Source organism: Pithys albifrons, chromosome 4 (genome assembly GCF_047495875.1).
Source record: "Pithys albifrons albifrons isolate INPA30051 chromosome 4, PitAlb_v1, whole genome shotgun sequence".
NCBI lineage: Eukaryota > Metazoa > Chordata > Aves > Passeriformes > Thamnophilidae > Pithys > Pithys albifrons.
The window spans coordinates 27,681,876-27,705,009 of NC_092461.1; the positions used below are offsets into that span (position 1 = coordinate 27,681,876).

The 23,134-nt window shown below is 61.9% G+C and overlaps 3 protein-coding genes across 3 annotated transcripts; 1 reads left to right on the forward strand and 2 right to left on the reverse strand.

Annotated features, from left to right (window-relative positions):
* Positions 1 to 1,141: 1,141 nt before the first annotated feature.
* On the reverse strand, positions 1,142 to 14,233 carry ZFTRAF1 (zinc finger TRAF-type containing 1). The gene is made up of 4 exons (XM_071553735.1): positions 13,543 to 14,233; positions 9,594 to 9,832; positions 6,794 to 7,005; positions 1,142 to 4,932 (listed from the first exon to the last, which is right to left on the reverse strand). Exons 1-4 carry the CDS (start codon positions 13,849 to 13,851, stop codon positions 4,541 to 4,543), a joined length of 1,152 nt encoding a protein of 383 aa, XP_071409836.1. The 5' UTR covers positions 13,852 to 14,233; the 3' UTR covers positions 1,142 to 4,540.
* An 829-nt stretch (positions 14,234 to 15,062) lies between these two features.
* TMEM276 (transmembrane protein 276) lies at positions 15,063 to 17,375 on the reverse strand. The gene is made up of 3 exons (XM_071553738.1): positions 17,264 to 17,375; positions 16,576 to 16,683; positions 15,063 to 15,541 (listed from the first exon to the last, which is right to left on the reverse strand). Exons 2-3 carry the CDS (start codon positions 16,651 to 16,653, stop codon positions 15,077 to 15,079), a joined length of 543 nt encoding a protein of 180 aa, XP_071409839.1. The 5' UTR covers positions 16,654 to 16,683; positions 17,264 to 17,375; the 3' UTR covers positions 15,063 to 15,076.
* Positions 17,376 to 17,385: 10 nt separating this feature from the next.
* On the forward strand, positions 17,386 to 21,610 carry FOXH1 (forkhead box H1). The gene is given in 4 exon segments (XM_071553736.1): positions 17,386 to 18,686; positions 20,017 to 20,121; positions 20,592 to 21,214; positions 21,216 to 21,610. Coding segments are annotated over 4 exon segments (993 nt in total). The 5' UTR covers positions 17,386 to 18,521; the 3' UTR covers positions 21,316 to 21,610.
* The last annotated feature ends 1,524 nt before the right edge of the window (positions 21,611 to 23,134 follow it).

The window sequence follows — 23,134 nt, forward strand, 5'->3', positions numbered from 1 at the left end:
TGGTCTCTTTGCTTTCCTGGCCACGCAGTTTCGAGTCCTGCCGAAATGTCTCCCGCGGCCGCAATGGAGCGACTCCGGCGTACCCGCGGGGCGGCAGGGAGCGCGGCGGCAGGGCGACCCCGGCCCCGAGGTACCCGCAGGGCATTGGCGGCAGCGGCGGCGGAGCCGGCGCCGAAGGTGGATGGACAAGGGGAAAGAAACTCCACGGGGTTTGTCCCCCCCTCCACATGTCTCTCTCGGCTGAGGGCATTCCCCATCGCACCTTCTCGGAGTTAGGATTTAAATAAAACTCACGTTTTGGCATGGCTGGACTTCTTGGCTTTTTGCGGCGACGGACAGCGTGGAAAAGCTTCGATTCCATGGTTGCTGTGGTCTTGCCGGGTTTTCCGGAGCAGAGGCGGGCGGTGCCGCATGTGGGTACCGCGGCGGGGGTCCTGCAGACGGCATGGGCGGAGAGGGGTACCGCAGCGGCGTTTCTGCGAGCGGCGGTGCCCACGGCGGTGCAGAAGGATGTTCAGGGGAAAAGCCGCCCTGCAGAAGCAGGCTTTTTTCCCTTCTCTCCGGTAGCTCAAGGTTTTTACGGGCTCGTTCTACCTCTAACAGCATTTTCCTTATAGCTGCATATGACGAAACGAGCGGCAAAAATTCTTTGGGTGCAGCTTGCGCTAAGTTCCACAAATCTGCCCCAATTTTTTCCCATAATTCTATGGAAAGCCTGGAATTGGCATCTGTTAAGTGCCCTCGAATGAAGCACCAGTCCAAAAATTCCTGTAATGCTTGTCTTTCAATGTTTGTTTTTGTAACACGAGCTAGTTTTTCAAATTTATCAAGCAATAAGTTCGCTTTAGTCGAGTTGGAATTTCCCATGTTTCTTTAACTCACCGGTTCGAAGGTTGTGGTTCCTTCAGTCCACGTTCTTCCAGCAGCTCTCAAGGCCACTACACAAAACTCCCAAGTTTACGGGAGACAGAAGCTCTCAGAGGCTTCTCCACAAAGCACCCAAAAAACTGGGGCACAGCAGCTCTTGGAGGCCACTTCTTAAGGTTCTAGGCAGGTCTGCAGGTGGCTTCCATGTTCTGAGACACATTGGGGTCCACCAATTGTTGCAAACCAGGGCCTAGTGAGACTGCACACACCAATGTGATGTTCAAGCAAATCCCAAGTTTATTCAAAAACACAGGTAATATATGACCTCATGTGACCCCGCCCTAGGTGCGGTGGTCTGACTCCAATTGGTTGAGGCTGGAAACACGTCCTTTTAAGGTGAAAATTAAACTTGTGAGGTGGTCCTCCAGACCCACCTGAATCAGGGCTGCAACACTGCCGTTTGAGTTGAATCTTTGAAAACCCATCGTGTGAGTATTGATGTGCCCAAGAGCCGAGCCGATGAAGAACATCACACCCTGGACTGGCTGGGGGAGGGTTGTTCCTGGCTCAATGGGCCTATGATGCCTCAGACCACCTGTAGGTGGATGAGGCCAAGGGGTGGATCCGACTGTGAACACTATTCTAACCCCAGTGGGAAACTAAAGACTCCTGAGGAGAGGATGGTAACCCTACTGAAAGACATGAACCATCAGATAAGATGACCTGAGTTGACCTGCTTTGTTCCCATCTGAAATATCTACCCCATCCTAATGGACTCTTAGCCACATTATGGAGGGGTGGGAAACAGCCCTGGAAAAAATAAGGAGTGTTTCAGCATGAGAACCTAAGATATGAGTGACATAATATGGTATGGAATAAGGGGTGGAGAATGTTATGGGCTCACCTAGGTGGGCCTAGATTTGGGCTCTGGAGTTTGGACTAGGCCGAAGCTGTCAGCTGACTTGAGCTGGGCTGAGCTAACAGCTGACCTCTTCTAGCCAGTAACTTTGTATTCCATACCACATTATGACATCATCTCCAGGGAAGTAGGAACCAGTGTGGGAGTGGTTAAGTCAGTCGCTTCTCAGCCCTCCTCTTGGGAGGACGCACGATGCTGTCCCAGGGGGGATGGAGAGGACCAGGCCCACCACTGGCTCACAGGGTATCTCAGGAAAGTAAAATGTGTTCTTCTGGGTCTCTCCTTTCTGCTTGGGTTTGTCTCCCTGGGGAATAAGTCTTTTCTTAAGTAATGTGTAGTTAGGACAGTAGAATTTGTGTGTTCGTTATGAAGTTGAGGTGGGGAACTTGTTGTTGCAGACTTGTGTGAGTGTATATTTGTACTCTCTTCTAATTGTCTTCTGTGAAAAATATATGTAGTTTTAGTATAAACGCGGTTTGAAGTTTTTTTTCTTTCCCCTCTCTTTTCCTCCCTTTCCCTGGTGTTAGGAGGGAGGCTTTTCTCTCTGTGCTTGGGGGGGTTGGCAGTTGCTTATCTCAAATCAAGAAAACAACTAATTCAAATTTTGGGTTAAAAACATGAAATTTTGGTCAAAAACTCCAAATCTTCAAACTTTGTTTTTAAAATCACAACAAATTCAAATCTTGGGTTAAAATCACAAAATTTTTGTAAAAAACCTAGAATTTTGCCAGAAAAAAATCCCTAAAATTTTGTAAAAACCAACAAATTTTGGTTAAAAGTCTCAAAACCTTTAAATTTTGGTTCAAGGCCCCAACAAATTCAAATTTTGGTTTAAAAACCATCAAATTTGGGTTAAAAATAAAGAACCCCCTCAAAGTTTGGTTTAAAACCATCAAGTTTTGGTAAAATGTCTCAAACCTCCAAATTTGGGTTAAAACTCCCCAACCTCCCACTTGGGTTTAAAAAAAAAATCTATTTTGGTTTAAAAAACAAATTTTGGTTTAAAACCCACCAAATTTTGGTTTAAAACTCTCAAATTTTGGTTAAAAAGCTCCAAACCCCCCAAATTTTGGTTTAAACCCCTCAAATCTCAGTTTAAAATCCCCAAACCTTCAAATTTTAGTTTAAAACTCTCAAATTTTGGTTAAAAAAAAACCAAACCCCCAAATTTTGCTTTAAAACCCCTCAAATTTTGGTTTAAACCCCCAAACCTTCCAGTTTCCACAAGAAACCCCCCAGTAACCCCCAGTTTGGTCAAACCTCCCCCCCAGTCCCGGTTCCAGTTCAACCCCCCAGACTCGCCCAGTCCCCCCAGTTTGGGGTTCCCACCGGTCCCGCCCCGGCGCCCCTCACAAATCCCACACATTGGAAAACTCCCCCGGGTTTATTGTCTAGTAAAAGGGGCGTGGTCACACCCCGCCCCCGCCCCCCACCGCTGGCCCCGCCCCCTTCCCTGGGCCACACCCCGCCGGAGCCGGAGCCGGAGCAGCCACCGTGGCTTCGGCGCTTCCAGGGCCTTCCAGTGAGTTCCACCTATTTTGGAGCTTCCAGGACCTTTCGTTGAGTTCCCACCAACTTTGATGATTCCAAGACATTTGAATTCCACCAGTTTTGGGGCTTCCAAGACCTTCCGTTGAGGTCTCATCATTTCTAGGGCTTCCAAGACCTTTCCATTGGAGTTCCACCAATTTTGATGATTCCAAGACCTTTTGAGTTCCACCAATTTTGGAGCTGCCAGGACTTTTCCATTGGATTCCACCACCTTTGGGACTTCCAGAACCTTCCACTGGAGTTCCACCAATTTTGATCAGTTTTAAGCCATTTTTTGATGGTGTCAAGACCCTTCTGTTGGTTTTCCATCATTTTGTGCACTTTAACCCATTTTTAAAGGCTTCAAACCATTCCCCATTTTTTGTCACTTTTAGGCCATTTTTGATGGTTTCAAACACATTGGTTTCCCAACCACTTCTCATGGTTCCAAACCATTCCCATTGGGTTTCCACCACTCTTTGATGGTTTCAAGCCTTTTCCTTTGGGTTTCCCACCCTTTTTTGTCACTTTTAGGCCATTTTGTTGAGGGTTTCGAGCCATTTTTGATGGTTTTAATCCATTTCCATCAGATTTCCCATTACCTTTTCTCACTTTTAGGCCATTTTTGATGCTTTCGGGTCATTTCCATTGGGTTCCTCACAACTTTTTGTCAATGTCAAGCCATTTTTAGATAATTTTAAACCATTTTTTGACAATTTTAAGCCATTTTTTGATAATTTTAAGCCATTCCCATGTGGGTTCTCCACCATTTTTTGATGTTTTCAAGCCATTCCTACTGGTTTAAAGCCATTTTTTGATGGTCTCAAGCCACTCCCACTGGATCTCCACCAATTTTGATGTTTTGAAGCCATTCCCATTGGTTTGAAACCATTTTTGATGTTCCCAAGCCACTTCCATTGTCCTCAAGCCACTCCCACTGTTTTTCCACCATTTCTGATGGTCTCAAGTCACTCCCACTGGTTTTCAAGCCACTCCCACTGGTTCTCCACCACTTCTGATGGTCTCAGGCCACTCCCACTGTTTTCCCCCCACTCCTTCCCAGTCTCCAGCCCCTCCACGGGTTCTCCACCGCTCCTGATGCCCCCAGGCCGCTCCCCGGGGCCCCCCAGCACCTCCAGCCCCCCCAAGCCCCCTCTGGTCTCTCCCACACCGTCTCCAGGCCGGGGGGGCACAGGGAGGCTCCGAGGGCTCCTCTCCCCAGTCTCATTTTTGGATTTGGAATATAAAAAGGCGGAGGTTGATGTTTTTGGCCGCCAGCAGTTTGTTGCACTCCACGGAGTCGACGATGGGCAGGGCCATGTAGTCGGTCTCGTTGTTCTCATTGCTGAAGACAAAGTGGTAGATGACGGGGTTGATCTTGACGTCGTCATAGGGCCCCTCGAGGAGCAGGAAGGAGCATTCCATGGGGGAGTTGATCTTGCTCTTGAGGATGAGCTGAAAGGACAGGGTGCGCTTGCAGGACAGGTTGGGGTTGCGCTCCGAGTCGTTCACGCGCGCCTTCAGCACCCACGTCTGGTTGAGCACCGTCAGCCGCGGCGTCTCGTAGTACAGGCGCGTGATGAAGTCGTCGGTGCGGTACGGCCGGAACTGCACCTCTGGGGGGACAGGGGGGCAATGGGGCACAGTGGGGCACAGGGGGACACTGCCATAGCCCTGGGGGACCCCCACCCCTCACTGCCCCACCTCTGGGGGGACAGGGGGACAATGGGGCACAGGGGGGGCACTGCCACACCCCCCACCCCTCACTGCCCCACCCCAGGGGGGACAGGGGGGCAGGGGGACAATGGGGCACAGGGGGACACTGCCATAGCCCTGGGGGACCCCCAGCCCTCACTGCCCCACCCCCCAGCCCTCACTGCCTCACCTCTGGGGGGACAGGGGGGGACCATGGGGCGCAATCAGGGCACAGTGGGGGCACTGCCCCACCCCAGGGCCACCCCCACCCCTCACTGCCCCACCTCTGGGGGGACAGGGGGACAATGGGGCACAGTGGGGGCACTGCCACACCCCAGGGACCCCCCAGCCCTCACTGCCCCACCTCTGGGGGGACAGGGGGGCACAGTGGGGGCACTGCCACACCCCAGGGCCACCCCTACCCCTCACTGCCACACCCCAGGGACCCCCCAGCCCTCACTGCCACACCCCCCACCCCTCTCTGCCCCACCTCTGAGGGGACAGGGGGGCACAGTGGGGGCACTGCCATACCCCAGGGCCACCCCCACCCCTCACTGCCACACTCCAGGGACCCCCCAGCCCTCACTGCCCCACCTCTGGGGACAGGGGAGGGGGGGACATGGCACTCTGGGGGCACTATGGGGGCACTCTGGGGACAGTTGCACTCTGGGGGCACTCTGGGGACAGTTGCACTCTGGGGGCACTCTGGGGACAGGGGCACAATGGGGCACTTGGGGGGCACTGCCACACCCCAGGGAACCACCCCCACCCCTCGCTGCCCCACCTCTGGGGACAGGGGCACAATGGGGCACTTGGGGGGAATTCTGGGGAGAGAGGAGGGGCAACAGGGGCACAATGGGGGCAATCGGAGGGCACTGTCACACCCCACACCCCTCACTGCCCCACATCTGGGGACATGGGAGGGGGGGGACAGGGGCACAATGGGACACAATGGGGCACTCTTGGGGCATTGCCACACCCCAGGGCCAACCCCCCACCCTTCACTGCCCCACCCCAGGACCCCCAAGTGACCCCCATCCCTCACTGCCCAAACACAAGTGGCCAACCCAAAGGGGAGCTCATGGAGGGTGGGACCGTTTGGCACTGGGAGGGGCAGGGAGGGACATCCCGGGCAATGGGAGGGTTTGAGTGGGCAGCAATACCCCAGGAATGATCCCCAGATCCCAAAGGACCCACCAGTGTCCTGCAACATCCCAGGAACCAACTCTGGATCCCAAAGGACCCATCAGTGTCCTGCAACATCCCAGGATCCATCCCCAGCTCCCAACAGGCTTTCCCAGTATCCTACACCATTCCAGGAACCATTCCCAGCTCCCAACAGGCTTTCCCAGGATCCTACACCATTCCAGGAACCATTCTCAGCTCCCAACAGGCTCTCCCAGGATCCTACACCATTCCAGGATCCATCCCCAGCTCCCAACAGGCTTTCCCAGGATCCTACACCATTCCAGGATCCATCCCCAGCTCCCAACAGGCTTTCCCAGGATCCTACACCATTCCAGATTCCCTCTCTGGTTATTTCCCTCCCAGTGTTTAATCCCAATTCCGATGGATATACCACCAGCATCCCAAGGGAAATCCCACCTTCCCACCTGCTCACTGAGCGGGACTGGGACTGGGAAACCCTCTGGCAAAGCAGGAATGGCAGGAGGGGGTGAGGAGCCCCGGAATCCGCTCCGGCCCCGGCTCTCCCAGCCCGGGATTGCGGCTGGAATCGGAACTGCCCCGGCCCGGCGGGATGGCTGGGAATCCCAGGGATACCTGTGTATCCAATCTTCTCGAAGCTAAGCAGGCTGAAGATGCTGTTGTAGAGCTGCATCTCCTTCTTCCTCGTTTGGTCCATCTCATCCAGGATCTCCATCAGCTCGTTCCCGGTTTTCGTGGGGTGGGTGCACTCGGCCTCGTGCACCGACAGCTCGTGGAACGGGCCCTGCCAGGGGCAGCCGATGCGCTTGTACTTGCACTGTGTCACCCTGGGAATGGGGGAAACAGGGAATTCAGGGATCAGGGAATACAGGCAATACAGCCAGGGGCAGCCAATGCGCTGTATTTGCACTGTTGTCACCCTGGGAACAGGGAAAATGGGAATTCAGGGATCAGGGAATACAGGGAATACAGCCAGGGGCAGCCGATGCGCTTGTACTTGCACTGTGTCACCCTGGGAATGGGGGAAACAGGGAATTCAAGGATCAGGGAATACAGGGAATACAGCCAGGGGCAGCCGATGCGCTTGTACTTGCACTGTGTCACCCTGGGAATGGGGGAAACAGGGAATTCAAGGATCAGGGAATACAGGGAATACAGCCAGGGGCACCCAGTCCACTTGTACTTGCACTGTGTCACCCTGGGAACAGGGAAAATGGGAATTCAGGGATCAGGGAATACAGCCAGGGGCAGCCGATGCGCTTGTACTTGCACTGTGTCACCCTGGGAACGGGAAAACTGGGAAAAATGGGAACAGGTAAAACTGGGAACATGGTCACGTCCTTGGCACGGCCACAGGAAATAACACAAGGAGGGCTGGGCCAGCAACGGGAAGGGTGATCCCAAAGCAAGGCTTGGGAATCTGGGAGAGACAGGGAAAACCATCAGCGGGGCAGCTGGATCCCAAAGTAAGACAGGAAAACCTGGGAGAGACCTGGAAAACCATCAGTGCCACAGTTCCAGTGTGATGGATTCCCGTGGGAGGTGCCAACCAGGCATGTGGATGTTGGAAAGGAGGGAAGGACAACCCGCTGGATGCCAACAGAGCTGTGTCCTTTCCCAAACCTCCATGACTTCCCAAAGAAGAGGGAAAATGGGGAATTCTGGGGTGGGAAGACCCTGTGCCAGGGGCTGGGAGGAGCACTGGCTTTGCCATGGCCCTGGAGCTGCTTTGGATCCGGGTTTTGCCGGACACCATCAGAGCTCTGAGTGCTTTCCCAAAGCTCCATCACCCCCAGAGAGGTTGGATGATGCCAGAGGGGAACTCTGGGTGGGAAGACCCTGTGCCAAAGACTCGAGGGGGCACCACAATGGCTTTGCCTTTGCCATGACTGCAGAGCTGGGTTCTGCCAGATGCCATGTCCTTTCCCAAACCTCCATCATTCCCCAGGAGGTGGGATCATGCCAGGGGGGAATTTTGGGGTAGGAATGTCCTGTGCCAGAGGCTGGAAGGGGCACTGGCTTTGCCACAACTCTGGAGCCAGCTCAGAGCTGCCCAACAAGGTGGGATGATGCCAGGGGCAAATCCTGGGGCTGGAGGACCCTGTGCCAAAGACTCCACAGGACACTGGAGTGGCTTTTCCACGACTCCAGAGCCAGGTCCTGCTGGATGCCAGCAGAGCTCTGCATCCCCTCCCAAACATCCAGCACTCCCAAGGAGGTGGCACGTTCCACATTTAGGGGGAATTCTGGGGTGGAAGACCCTTTGCCAGACTTGAGGGGACACCACCACAATTTCTCCACGACTCCACACCCATTCCCACCCTCCCCATTCCCACGTGACGCTCACCGGTGCTGGCACTAGTCCTTCTGGTGCTGGTTGAGGTGGTGGCACCTTGGAATTTTTAGGGGGTATTTGAGGGTGGGAAGACCCTTTGCCAGGGAGCTGAAAAGGGCACCACCACAACAACCTTTTCACAACTCCAGCCCCATTCCCACCCTCCCCACATGCCCATTCCCACCCCATTCCCAGCCGACAGCGTGGCACTCACTGGTCCTGGCACTCGTCCTTCTGGTGCCGGTTGAGGTGGTGGCACCTTGGAATTTTCAGGGGGTATTTTAAGGTGCGATGACCCTGTGCCAGACTTGAGGGGCCACCACAACAACCTTTTCACAACTCCAGCCCCGTTCCCACCCTCCCCATTCCCACACGACGCTCACCAATCCTGGCACTCGTCCTTCTGGTGATGGTCAAGGTGGTGGCACCTTGGACATTTAGGGGGAATTTTAGGGTGGGACGACCCTTTGCCAGACTCGAGGGGCCACCACAACAACTTCTCCAAGACTCCAACCCCAGTCCCACCCCCATTCCCACCTGGCAGTGCGGTGCTCACCGATCCTGGCACTCATCCCTGTGGTGCCAAACCACAAGGTGGCACCTTGGACATTTAGGGGGAATTTCAAGGTGGGACAACCCTTTTCCAGACTCAAGGGACCACCACAACAACCTTTCCACGACTCCAGCCCCATTCCCACCCTCCCCACCACCCCCATTCCCACCTGGCAGTGCAGTGCTCACCAATCCTGGCACTCATCCTTCTGGTGCCAGTCGAGGTGGTGGCACCTTGGACCTTTAGGTGGTATTTCAGGACGGGAAGACCCTTTGCCAGACTTGAGGGGTCACCACAACAACTTCTCCGCAACTCCAGCCCCATTCCCACCCCCATTCCCACCCAGCAGTGCGGTGCTCACCAGTCCTGGCACTCATCCCTCTGGTGCCGGTTGAGGAGGTGGCACCTTGGACATTTAGGGGGTATTTCAGGGTGGGACCCTTTGCCAGACTTAAAGGGGCCACCACAACAACCTTTCCACGACTCCAGCCCCACTCCCACCCTCCCCATTCCCGCGCGGTGCTCACCGGTCCTGGCACTCGTCCTTCTGGTGCTGATCCAGCAGCGAGCGTGGGAACTGGCGCGTGCAGAAGCTGCACTCGGAGGGCAGCTCGCTCACCGCCTTCTCCACCGCCAGGTTCCGGCAGCACAGGCTCTTGCTGATCTCACAGCGGCAGTTGGGGCACGTCGCCTGCTCCTCCTTCAGCCGCGCGTCCGCCAGCAGGTGGATGAAACAGCTGGCGCACATCAGGTGCCCGTTGGTGCACTGGGGACAGACAGGGGGACAGGGGGCATGGGACAGGGTCAGGGCAGGGACAGGGGACAGTGGGGAGAGCATCACTAACAGGCCAGAGGGACAGGGGACCAGTGCCACATCCCAGCTGGAATGCCAGTGGGAATGCTGGAGGGGCAGGGAAGGAGCAGGGTTTGGACTGGGGAAGGGTGGGCTGGTCCTGGGAATCCACACTGGGAATGCTGGTCTGGCTTCCCAGGGACTGTCTGTGCAGCGAACAACTCCGGGATAATCCTGTTTGTTCCTAATACCTGTCCCTGATATTGATTCCTAATGTTTATTCCTAATACTTATTCCTAATAAGTTATTCCTAATAACTCCTGATATTTACTCCTAACACTTACTCACAATATTTATTCCTAACGTTTATCCCTGACATTTATTCTTGTTTATTTCTCCCTATCCAGGTGGGAAGCGCCTCTGGACTCCTCCTGGTGTTAATTAGGATGGAGCTCGTTTGCCCCCCGTGGGATGGGGAGGGAAAGGTTCCATCCCCTTCCCTCCTCTGCTTCCCAAATATCCCATGGGAATCCCATCCTTGTGCATGGAAAAGAGCACCAGCACCCCCCATTCCGTGGGATTTGGGGTATCCCAGGAAACACCCCAAAACAAACAGCGATGGACCCCTGGGTGGGAATTGATGGGAATGACACCAAAACAGGTGGGAAAAGCTTCCCAAGTTCCCTGGATCCCACAGTTCCAGAGGATCCCAAAGGCTGGAATGGTCCTTGGCTGCTGGAATGTTCCTTGGAGAGGTTTGGCCGAGCTGGGACCCCACTGAATCCCATGGGATCAGCTGGAATGGCTCCAGTTTCAGAGGGGGGAGATCCATCCAAGCAGACAAAAAACAGGAGCAGCTCCAGTGGCTCCAGAACCGGATTTGGGACTCCAGAGGAGTCAGGGAGCGGGTCCAGAGCCAGAACTGGGATTTCAGGGGAGCCAGGGAGCAGCTCCAGAGCCGGATTTGGGATTCCAGAGGAGTCAGGGAGCGACTCCAGAGCCGGATTTGGGATTCCAGAGTGGGCCGGGAGCGGCTCCAGAGCCAGATTTGGGACTCCAGAGGGGTCCGGGAGCGGCTCCAGAGCCGGATTTGGGATTCCAGAGGAGTCCGGGAGTGGCTCCAGAGCCGGATTTGGGATTCCAGAGGAGTCCGGGAGTGGCTCCAGAGCCGGATTTGGGATTCCAGAGGAGCCAGGAAGCCACTCCAGAGCCGGATTTGGGATTCCAGAGGAGCCAGGAAGCCACTCCAGAGCCGGATTTGGGATTCCAGAGGAGTCAGGGAGCGGCTCCAGAGCCAGATTTGGGATTCCAGAGGGGTCCGGAAGCAACTCCAGAGCCAGCACTTCAGCAGAGCCAGGAAAATGAGACAAAAATCTGGTTTATTCCTATTTATTCCTGGCTGGATCGGGATATCAAAGTGGATTTCTCTTGGATTCACTCGGGATCACTGGAATCTTCATTTCCTTTCAGCACACTCCAGGAAATTCCCAATTTTAGGGCAAAATCCTTTAGGACCTTTCCAACGGCTGCCAAGGAGAGAGAGAGGAGGACTCGGAGCCAGGATGATCCCAATCCACTTCTCCATCCATCCAAAATCCACAGGAAAGGAGCAGCCCCACAAACAGGCAGGATTTTCCAGGCTTTTCCAAAGGTGATGTCCCACCAAACCTTCAGTGACTATCCCCCAGATCCATCGGGAGATGCCGGATCGGGGCAGGAGCAGCCGGATCTCTGCTTCCTGCGGATCATCCGAGGGACACGGGGCTGTTCCTGATAGATTGGGAATCTCCCGTGGGGAAAATCCTCCCTTGAATCCAGTGGGAGGTTGGAGTGCTCTGAGCTGGAACACCCGGATGGGCTCCAGGATGGGCTCCTGGATGAAACTCCGGGATGAACTCCGGGATGGGACACCGGGATGGGCTCCGGGATGAGCCAGCAGCTTCCAGGGGGTCACATCCCACATTCCAGCCGGATTCCCAGCTCTGGGATAAGTGGGAGTCCTCCAGCAGTGCCAGCTCTGGCTCCAGCCTCAATCCCGGATGGGAAGGGAAGGCCTGACCCGGCACAGGGATTGGCGCCGGATCTGCTGAGCCAGCACTTCCATTGCTGCCACTCCCAGGGGTTTGGGATTCTCCCTGTGCTGGGCTCAGAGTTGGACCGGCCTCACCACGAGGATTCCAGGTCAGGAACACCAGGAACTGCCTCACTGGGAACATCCAGCCCAAATCCCTGGAGGATCCTGGAGAGACTCCCGCTTGTCACACTGAGAATTCCATAAAACACATGAGGATCCCAAAAAAAGATGGGAATCCCACCCAAAAAAGACAGGAATCGCCCTCAAGGAAGATGGGAATCCCTCCAGAGCATACAGGAATCCTGCCAAAAAAGACAGGAAACTTCCCAAGGAAAGATGGGAATCCCCCCCAAAATGGGATTGCCAGGAGTGTTCCCACCCCAGAGCCAGATCCAGAGTTAATTACAGCCGCTCGTTAATGCGACGCTGACGCTGTCCCCGGGTTTAATTAAACCCCTAATTTAATTATATCCCGGGTTTAATCATATCCTGGGTTTCACTGCAGGAATGGGGAGGAAGAGGAGGATGGGACAAGGGTGAGGGGTGGGATGAGGGCCGGGCCCCATTCCCAAGCTCTGCATCCAGGGGATCCCATTCCTGGTGTGGGTCCTTATGGGATCTCCCCTAGAACAAACAGGGGGTCCCCCCAGCACTGGGACAAACTGGGGACACTGGGGCAGGTCCCCAGACTGGGGGTAGCACCTGGACCCCCGGAGGGGGGGGGGGGGGGGAAACAGGGGACACGGCAGAGGGTCCCTGGGTGGCCCTGCAAGGGGTTTGGTGGCCCAGAAGGTGACAGGGACACCCCAGGAGGGGAGTTTTGGTGGCCCCAGGAGTGGGTTTGGTGGCCCAGCAGGGAAGGGAAGGGAGTTGATGGCCCATGAAGGGCCAAAGAGGGTGTTGGTGACACTGGGAGGGACAGGGAGGGCCTGGGGGGTGTTGGTGACACTGGGGGGGACAGGGAGGGCCTGGGGGGTGTTGGTGACACTGGGGGGGACAGGGAGGGACTGGGGGGTGTTGGTGACACTGGGGGGTGTCAGTGACCCCGAGGGGTGTCCCTGGGTGAGCAATTGGTGGCCACAGGCCAGGGTTTAGTAGCTCATGAAGGGCACAGGGAGCCTCAGGGGGAGGGGACATCAGTGTCCCCACGTCCCCAGGGTGGTGTTTGGCAGCCCATGAAGAGATGGAGAGGCCCCAGCGGGGGGAGCAGTTGGTGGTCCCGGATGTGTGTTTGGTGGCCCAACAGGGGACAGAGAGACCCTTAAGGTGGGGGTTGGTGGTGCTGGGGGGAAATGTCACTGTCCCAGGGGGGTGTCACTGTCCCCAGGAGGTGTCACTGTCCCCAGGGAGGTGTCACTGTCCCGACAGGGGTGTCACTGTCCCCAGGGGGGTGTCACTGTCCCCAGGGGGGTTTAGTGGCCCTCTCGGTCACCGATGAGGCCCCGGGGGGCTGTGAATGCCGCCAGAGGGGTGTGGGTGCTCCTAGGGTGGTATCGCTGCCCCGGGGGGGTTTATGGGTGCCCCAGGGGGAGTGTCTGTGCCCCCGGGGGGTGTGGGTGCCCCTGGGCAGTGTCGCTGTCCCTGGGGGGTGTCCCGTCCTGGGCCGTACCTGGTAGACCGAGGCGTTGGGCAGGTCGAGGCAGACGGTGCAGCAGAGCACGGAGTAGAGCCGGTCCTCCAGCTTCACGTTGCCCGCCGCCCCCTCGGCCCCGCCGGGGCCGCTCCCCGCCACCCTCAGCCGCTTCTTGGGCGGCGCGTCGGGGTCGGCGCCCGCCTCCAGCAGCAGCGCCGCCGCCTCCTCGGCGCCGCCCGCCTCGGCCCCCGCGGAGAGCGGCGCGGCGGGCCCGGGCGGGGCCGCGGCGGGGGCGGCGGGGCCGCCGCCGGGATCGCGCTCCTCCGCCCCGGACATCGCCGACATCGCCGCCGCCTCACCCCACCGCCATCTTGGCCGCCCAAACGGCGTCCCCCCGCGCCGAGGCCAGTGGGAGCTCGCGGGGGGCGGGCGGAGCGCCCGGCCGGCCAACGGAAGAGCGCGGGAGGAGGAACGAAGGGCCACGCGGCCAACGGGAGGCGGCGCTGGGAGCCCCGGCCGGGCCGGAGAGGTGGAACGTCAACGGCGGCGCCGTCGGGACCGGGGAGAGGAGGGTCAGTCGTGACGTCACATGATGGGCGTGGCCTTCTGAGGGGCGGGGCCTGGCTCGGGATGGGGGCGTGGCCAGCCCCGCCAGTGCGCACCAGTATTGGCCAGTACGGGGCATTGCGGGCCAGTATGGACGTGTACAGACCGTTACTGGTCAGCACCCACCCCAATGTGCCCAGTGCCCCCAGCCCTCCCAGTCCAGCCTTGGTCAGGACCCCACCCCAGGGACCCCTCAGGGAACCCCAGTGCCACCACGAGCACACTCCCAGACTGGTTTGACTGGTTTTACTGGTCATTCAGGATGAGCTGCTGGTCCTGACACCTGCTGGTCCAGGGGGCCATTCCAGGGACCCCCATCCCAGTGTGACCAGTGCCCAGGGACCCCAGTGCCCTCCCCCCCAGGTGCCACCCCAAGAGACCCCCAGGGTCTCACCCCATTGTCCCCCACCCAAGGGGCCACCCCAGGGCCCCCCACCCCAAGGTGCCCCCCCGGGGTGCTGTGACAGACCCCTCATAAGCACCAAGCCTACCCATACTGGTGTAACTGGATTTACTGGTCACTCAGGCCAAGCCTCTGGTCCTGCACCACCCCCAGCCCAGGCTGACACTCCAGGGACCCCCAGGGTGCCACCCCAGTACCTCCCAGTGCCCCACACCCCATGGTGCCATCACAGGGACCCCAAGGTGCCGCCCCAGTACCCCCTCGGGGTGCCATGATGAGGCCTCTCACCCCAAGAGACACCCAGAGTGCCACCCCAGTGCCCCCCACCCCAGGGACCCCCAGTGCCCCCACCCCAAGGTGCCATCACAGAGACCCCAGAGTGCCACCCCAGTGCCCCCACCCCAAGGTGCCACCCCAGGGACCCCCGGAGTGCCACCCCAGTGCCCCCACCCCAAGGGGCCACCCCAGGGACCCCCAGGGACTCCACCCCAGTGCCCCCCCCGGGGTGCTGTGCCAGACCCCTCACCAAGCACCACCACCCCCGTACTGGTGTCACTGGTTTTACTGGTGGCCGAGGCCGAGGCGCTGGTGCTGCAGCGCCCACAGCAGTGCCAGGCTGGCAGCGCCGCGTGCCCAGGGCAGCCCCGCCGGTGGCACCAGCTCACCCAGGGCCACCAGCCCCGCGGCCAGCGCGGCGGGGCCGCTGGCGGTGAGCGCGGCCAGGGCCAGCACCGAGCCGGCCGTGAGCGCGGCCACGCCGTGGGCAGCCATGGCACGGCCCTCACTGCCCAGCCCGGCCGCCACCGCTGCCACCAGCGCCGCCGCCGCCAGCTGCAGGTTGGCTGTGGCGCGGTCCCCGCTCAGCCGGTGGAACCCGAAGGCCACCATGGGCTGTGCCAGCACGGCCGACACCCACGAGCCAGGCAGGGGGTCCGGGGCTGCCCCCCACGGCCACGCCGTGCCCACCGCGTCGCTGGCAGCACCCACGGCCTGCAGGAGGAACCCCGCGGCAGGGCCAGCCGTCACCTGGGGACAGGGACAGGGACAGGCTCAGGGACAGGGTCAGGGTCAGGGTCAGGGACAGGGACAGGGTGGGGGGAAGCAGGAACCACCATCAGGGCCACCTGTCACCTGGGGACAGGGACAGGGTCAGGGAGAGGGTCAGGGTCAGGGGGCAGCAGGAACCACCGGCAGGGCCAGCCGTCACCTGGGGACAGGGTCAGGGTCAGGGTCAGGGACAGGGACAGGGATGGGGACAGGGATGGGGACAGGGTCAGGGGGCAGCAGGGGGACATGGAGGGGGGGGACATGGGATGGGATGGGGGACACAGGATGGGGTGGGGGACACGGGGTGGGGACAGGGGATGGGGGACACAGGGTGGGATGGGGGACATGGGGCCAGGAACAGGGAATGGAGGACGGGAGAAGGGATTGGGGACACAGAATGCGATGGGGGACATGGGATAGGGGACAGGAGATGGGGGACATGGGATGGGATGGGATGGGATGGAACAAGTGACACAGGATGAGATGGGTGACATGGGATGGGTGACATGGCACCAAATGGGTGACATGGGGTGGGTGACATGGGACTGGGTGAGTGACACAGGATGGCACGTGTCACACAGGATGGTACAGGTGACATGGGACTGGCTGGTGACAAGTCCCTCCCCAGTGCCAGGGGCCTGTCCCGGTGTGGGTTCTGAGGTCCCCCCAGGCCCAGCCCCCTGGTGTACCCCCTGTCTCCCTCTGTCCCCCTTGTTCCCTCCAGTCCCCCCTGTCCCCCCCACTGCCCCAGTGCCACCCTTTGTCTCCAGGTCCCTCCAGTCTCCCCAGTCCCCCTGAGTGTTCCCCTGTTCCCCTCAGTGTTTCCCCCTGTGCCCCCTGTCCCCCTCAGTGTCCCCCCCATCTCCCTCAGGGCCCCCTCTCCCCCTGTCCCCCCCAGTGTCCCCTCCCGTCCCCCTCAGTGTCCCCCTGTCCCCCCCAGTGTCCCCTCCCGTCCCGTCAGTGTCCCTCTGAGTGCCCCCCCCCCCCCCCCGTCCCCCTCAGTGTCCCCAGACCTGTCTGGCGCGGTGGGCACAGCCCAGGCTCAGCACACACAGCAGCGCCTGTGCCAGGGCCCCCCCGGCAGTGCCCATGGCGGGGGGTGGGCCCGGACCCCCGGGGTGCTGCGGGGACAGGGCGGGGTCAGCCCCCCGTGAGTCCCCCGGCCCGGTGTGCCCCCCATCCCAGTGCCCCCCGGCCAGGTGTCCTCCCCGCCCCGTCCCGGTCCCCTCCCATCCCACTGCCCCCTGTCTGTGTCCCCCCCATCCCAGTGTCCCCTGTCCCGGTGTTCCCCCTTTCCCGGTGTCCCCCGTATCTCCTTGTCCCCTCCTGTCCCAGTGTCCCCCCCTTGTCCTGGGATCCCGCCCTGTCCCCACGGCCCCCCTGTCCCCTTGTCCCCCCCATTCCCATATCCCCCTGTTCCGGTATCCCCCCATCCCATGGCCCCCCCATGCCCCCCTCCATGTCCCCCCCATGTCCCTCCATGTGCCCCCATGTCCCCCCCATATCCCTCCCACGTTCTCCCCATATGCCCCCATGTCCCACTCATGTCCCCATGTCCTCTCATGTCCCCCCGATGTGCCCCCATGTCTCCCCATGTCCCACTCATGTTCCCATGTCCCCTCATGTCCCCTCCATGTGCCCCCCATGTCTCCCCATGTTCCCATGTCCCCCCCACGTTCCCCCCATGTCCCATCCCGGTACCGGCGGTTCCGGCTCCGGCTGCGACCGCCGAGCGCGCCGCGAAGGGCGGGGCGAGGGGCGGGGCCGCGAGCGGCGATTGGCTGGATGGCGCTGTGGGCGGGGCTACAGGGGAGAGTGGGCGGGACCACTTTGAGCTGTGGGCGGGGGTGAGACGATCGGGCGGTGGGCGGGGTTTCACATGTGGGCGGGGCTCGGCAGTGATTGGTGCGCTGTGGGCGGGGCCGAGGGGCGTGGTTACGCGTGGGCGGGGCCAAGGAGGATGTCTGCATGGCTACATGTGGGCGTGGTCATTGAGAGATGGGCGTGGCCATGGGGTGGGCGGGGCCGGCCGGGGAGTGATGGGAGGAATTTGCTCAGGTGTGTGCACAGGTGTGTAAAGGGGGCTGTGCACAGGTGTGTAAAGGGGTGTGTGTGTGCACAGGTGTGTGCATGTGCACAGGTGTGTAAAGAGGGGTGTGTGCACAGGTGTGTGCATAGGTGTGTGTGTAGGTATGCAGGAGTTATGTGTCTATAGGGTGTGCAGGTCTGTGCAGGTGTGTGTGTGTTCCCAGGTGTGTGCAGGTGTGCAGGGGGTGTGTATGGGGGGGTGTGCCCACATGCGTGTGTGTGTACAGAGTGTGTGCGTGCACAGGCACGTGAAACGTGTGTAAAGGTGTGCACAGCATGTGAGGTGTGCAGGTGTGTGTGCACAGGTGTGTGTGTGAGTGCAGGTGTGTGTGTGAGTGCAGGTGTGTGTGCACAGGTGTGTGTGTGAGTGCAGGTGTGTGTGCACAGCATGTGAGGTGTGCAGGTGTGTGTGCACAGGTGTGTGTGAGTGCAGGTGTGTGTGCACAGGTGTGTGTGTGAGTGCAGGTGTGTGTGCACAGCATGTGAGGTGTGCAGGTGTGTGTGCACAGGTGTGTGCTGGGAGTGTGCACAGGCACGTGACAGGTGTGTGAAGGTGAGCTGGGGGTGTGTGTTGCTGTGTCTGTGGGTGTGAGAGTGTGCACAGGTCTGTGGGACTGACTGTGTGTGCTGAGGGACAAGGTGTGCCCCGTCACATCATTCCCTTCCCACCCCATCCCATCCCACCCCTCCCCTCCCCTCCCTTCCCTTCTCATCCCATCCCATCTCATCCCATCCCATCCCATCCCAACCCATCCCATCCCTTCCCATCCCATCCCATCCCACCCCCCCCCCGCCGCCCCTCCCGCCCCTCCCCGCGATTCCCGGCGCTGTCCCGATAAATCGCGCTGTTCTTGCCGCTCGCGCCCCCGCGATGCCGCCCGACCCCGCGGCCCCGAGCCCGGAGCGCGGCCCGTCTCGGGGGTCCCGGGGGCGCCCGCAGCGGTACCGGCGGCACCCCAAGCCCCCCTACTCGTACCTGGCGCTCATCGCGCTCGTGATTCGCGCGGCCCCCGGACGGCGCCTCAAGCTCGCCCAGGTACGGCCGGGACCCCCCGGGACCCCCTGGGACCCCAACCCGCCCCCGGCATCCCCACCTACCCCCGGCACCCCCAGGACCCCCTGGGACCCCCAGCCAGCCCCGGCATCCCCCCCACCCCCGGGACCCCCCACCTGTGAACAGCGCCCGGGTACGGCCGGGACCCCCTGGGACCACCTGGGACCCCAACCCGGCCCTGGCACCCCCACCTACCCCCGGCACCCCGAGGACCCCCCTGGAGCCCCTCTCGCCAAAGACCCTCCTTACCGGGACCACCCGGGACCCCTCCGAGATCCCTCATCCACCCCCGGGACCTCCCGACTCCGGGTACCCCAATTCCGGGACCTCCGGACACTCCCGGGACCCCCCGACCCGGGACCCCCGGACTGCGGGTACCCCAATCCCGAGACCACCGGGACCCCCGCACGTTCCATCCCAGGACCCCCAGCCCCCAGTACCCCCATCCCGCCCCCAATACCCCCATCCCGATCCCCCCCGCCCCCAATACCCCCATCCCGGCCCCCAGTACCCCCGCACCCCGGTCCCCAATACCCCCAATCCCGGCCCCCAGTACCCCCCCACCCCGGTCCCCAATACCCCCAATCCCGGCCCCCAGTACCCCCACCCCGGTCCCCAATACCCCCAATCCCGGCCCCCAGTACCCCCATCCCGCCCCCAATACCCCCATCCCGATCCCCCCCGGTCCCCTGCCCTCCCCGCGGGATTCATCAGGTCGTTTCCCGGCTCATGCAAATGTCGCGGCGGGGGGGACGATCAGCGGCGCCGGGGGGTCTGTCGCCTCCTCTGTCGCCTCTGTCGCCTCTGTCGTGCCGCCTCCCTTCCCCCACGCCCCGGGGGGGGACCCAGGTTCTAGGGGGAGGGGACGCAGGTGGCCGGTTTCCCTCGTGCCCCGTCCCGGGGAGGGTCCCTGGGATGCCAGGGGGGTCTCTGAGGGTCTGGGGACCCCCCAACACTGACGGTCTCTCTGCCCCCACCATCATCATCATCATCATCATCCAGCGGCTCCCCAGCCGCTCCCTGTTCCTGGGGGGGATAATGGGGGTCCCAGGGGTGGGGGGTGATCGGGGTGGGGGATCTGTCGGTGCCGGGGGGGGTCTTTGGGGGTCTGTGAACCCCCCAACACTGACAGGCCCCCTCAGATCATCCACAGATTCCACAATATTCTCCCGTTCTTTGGGGGGGGTCCCAGGGCTGGATGGGGATAAAGGGGGTCCCGGGGGGGAGGGTGATCGGGGAGGGGGTCCCGTCGCTGGCGGGGGTGTCTCTGAGGGTGTGTCTGGGGACCCCCCAACACTGACGGCCCCCCCAGATCATCCAGCAGCTCCGCAGCCTGTTCCCGTTTTTCGGGGGGGGGTACCAGGGCTGGAAGGACTCGGTGCGGCACAACCTCTCCTCCAACCCCTGCTTCGCCAAGGTGGGGCTGGGGGCGACCTCTGGGGGGGCTGGGGAGGGCAGGATGGAGGGGCAGCCCCTGCTTCGCCAAAGTGGGGCCGGGGGCGCCCCGGGACCCCCGGGGGGGCTGGGGGGGCCCTCAGGGTGGGAGTCCCTGGGGTGAGGGTTGGCAGGGTTGGGGGGTCCCCTCAGTGTGGGGGTCCCTGGGGCCGGTGCTCCACTCTGGATGGGGCAGAAGTTGGGTGTCCCACTCTGAGGGGTGGTCCCATTCTGGGGGGCAGTGGGGGGATCCTTCTCTGGGGGTGGGGGGATCCCCCCTCGGAGGACTTGGGGCTCCCATCCCGGGGGTTTTGGGGTCCCGTTCTGGGAGGGGTCCCTCTCCGTGGCTCTGGGGTCCCACCCCAGACTCTGGGGGTCCCAGCCCGCCCCGCGCTCCCCCGGGGGTCCCACCCCAGACTCCGGGGGTCCCAGCCCGCCCCTCGTCCCCCGCAGGTGCTCAAGGACCCCTCCAAGCCTCAGGCCAAGGGCAATTACTGGACCGTGGATGTGTCGCGGATCCCTCGGGCCGCGCTGAAGCTGCAGAACACGGCGGTGGCGCGGGGGGGCGGCGCGACCACCTTCGCCCCCGACCTGGCGCCCTTCGTGCTGCTCGGCTGCCCCTTCCCCGCGGCCCCGCGACCCCCGCCCAGCCCGCCCGCGCCCCCTCCCCTCGGGCCCTGCAGCTTCTCCATCGCGGCGCTGCTGCGCGACCCCGAGGGGGGCGACCCCAAGGGGGGGCCGGGGCCAGGGCCAGCGACCCCCGCAGAGCCGCCCCCCGCGGAGGCGCCCGCCGTCGCGCTCTGGGGGTCCCTCCTGCCCCTGCCCCCCGCGCCGCCCCCCTGGGTGCCCCCCGCGCTGGGGGGGGAGCGGCTGGGGGGCTCGGGCTGTGCCCGCGAGGGGGGTCCCCGTGCCAACCCCCCGGGCTGGGGGCAGCTGCCCACCTCGTACAGCACGGCCGTGGCCCCCAATGCCGTGGCTCCCAACGCCGTGGCCCCCCCGAGCGGGCCCCCCCTGCTGGCCCTGCCCTGGGGGGTCCTGCGCCCCGCGCCGCCCCCCGCGCCGCCCCCCGAGCCCGAGGGGGGGGGGCCAGGCCGAGCCCCCCCCCAACAAGAGCATCTTCGACGTGTGGCTGAGCCACCCCGGGGACATCGTGCCCCCTCCCGGGCTGCAGGCGTAGCCCCCCCGTGTCACCTCCCCCAGACTGGGGGCTCTGTCACCGCCGGGGGGGGCTGAGGGAGCCCCCGAACCGGGGCGGGACCGGGACCCCCGCCCGGCGCCCCTTCGGGATCCTCGGCACCCATAGGTGACTCCCCCCCCATCTGCCTCGTGCCCCCCGGCCTCGTGTCCCCTCCGTGCCCCGTGTGTGTGCGTGTCCGTGTCACCCCCCGTGTTGTGTCCCCCCTCGTGTCCTTGTCACCTCCCCTCGTGTCCCCCCTCGGGATGGGCCCCAATAGACCGCGTGTGGTGACAACCTTGGGTGACGTTGGTGTGTCATTTTGGGGGGGTGGGACACTCACAGGGGTGACCCCCCCGTGCCCTGGGCCCCGCTGTGTCCCCCCCGGTGTCCCCCCGTCCCCCCTCGCTGTCCCCTGGTGTGTCCCCCCCGGCTGTCCCCTCTCGGTGTCCCCACGCCCGCCACCCCCGCTATCTCCTGGTGTCCCCTCCCCCCCCGGCTGTCCCCCCGCCCGCCCCCCCCCTGCTGTCCCCTGGTGTCCCCCCCGGGGTGGCGGAGCCGCGATGGCGATACTGGGACCTTTGCACAACAAAGGACACGGCGACACCGGGGCGGGGGTGACACGGGGGAGGGGGGAGGTGACACGGGAGGGAGGGGGGAGGGGGCTGCGGGGTGGGGGGGCTGTGGGGAATTGGGGTCGTGGGAATGGGGGGCTGGATCTGGGGGGGCTGCAGGGCTGGGAATGGGGGGCTGTGCCATGGGGGTTCTGGGAGCACTGGGGACACTGGGACACGCTGAGGTCACTGGAGGCACTGGGAACACTGGAGGGCCTGGGGGCACGGGGGTCTCTGGGAGCACTGAGGGGCACGGGGGGCGCTGGAGGTACTTGGAGCACTGGGAATACTGGAGACACTGGGGACACTGGGGGGCCTTGGGGATACTGGGAGCACTGGGATCGCTGGGCACACTGGGGGCACCGGGCAGGCTCCAGGGCGGGGGGGGTCTCTCACTACCCCACCTGCCCCGACCCCCGCCCCGTGCCCACCCCGGGCAGTCCCAACCCCGATAAAGCCCCGGCACCGCCGAGTCGGGAACGGCGGGGACCAACTGGGACCGTGCGGGGCCGGGCTGGGACAGACTGGGATGCACTAGGACTGGCTAGGACCAACTGGGACCGGCTGGGACACACTGGGACCGGCTGGGACAAACTGGGACACACTGGGACAAATTGGGACATACTGGGACCGGCTGAGACAAACTGGGAGCGGCTGGGACTGGCTGGGACACACTGGGACAAACTGGGACCGGCTGGGACAAACTGGGCCAAACGGACCGGCTGAGACACACTGGGACCGGCTGGGACAAACTGGGACACACTGGGACAAACTGGGGCCATCTGAGGCACACTGGGACCAATTGGGACAAACTGGGACCGGCCGCGACAAACTGGGATTGGCTGGGTCACACTGGGACAATCTGGGACACACTGGGACCAGCTGGGACAAACTGGGACTGGCTGGGACAAACTGGAACACACTGGGACTGGTTGGGACAAACTGGGACCTGCTGGGACAAACTGGGACAAACTGGGAACAGCGGGGACCTGCTGGGATCAACTGAAAAGAGATGGGAGGGGCAGAGCCGGGACAGGACCAACTGGGACAAGCTGGGACAAGAGGGGAGGGGAAGAGCCGGGCCGGGCCGAGCCGAGCTGAGTCAAACAGTCCCGAGTGCTGGGGACTGGGCTGTACTGGGAGCACTGGGGTGTACTGGGAGCGGGAGGATGGGGTGATGCACACCCCGGGGTGGGGGTCGGGGGGAT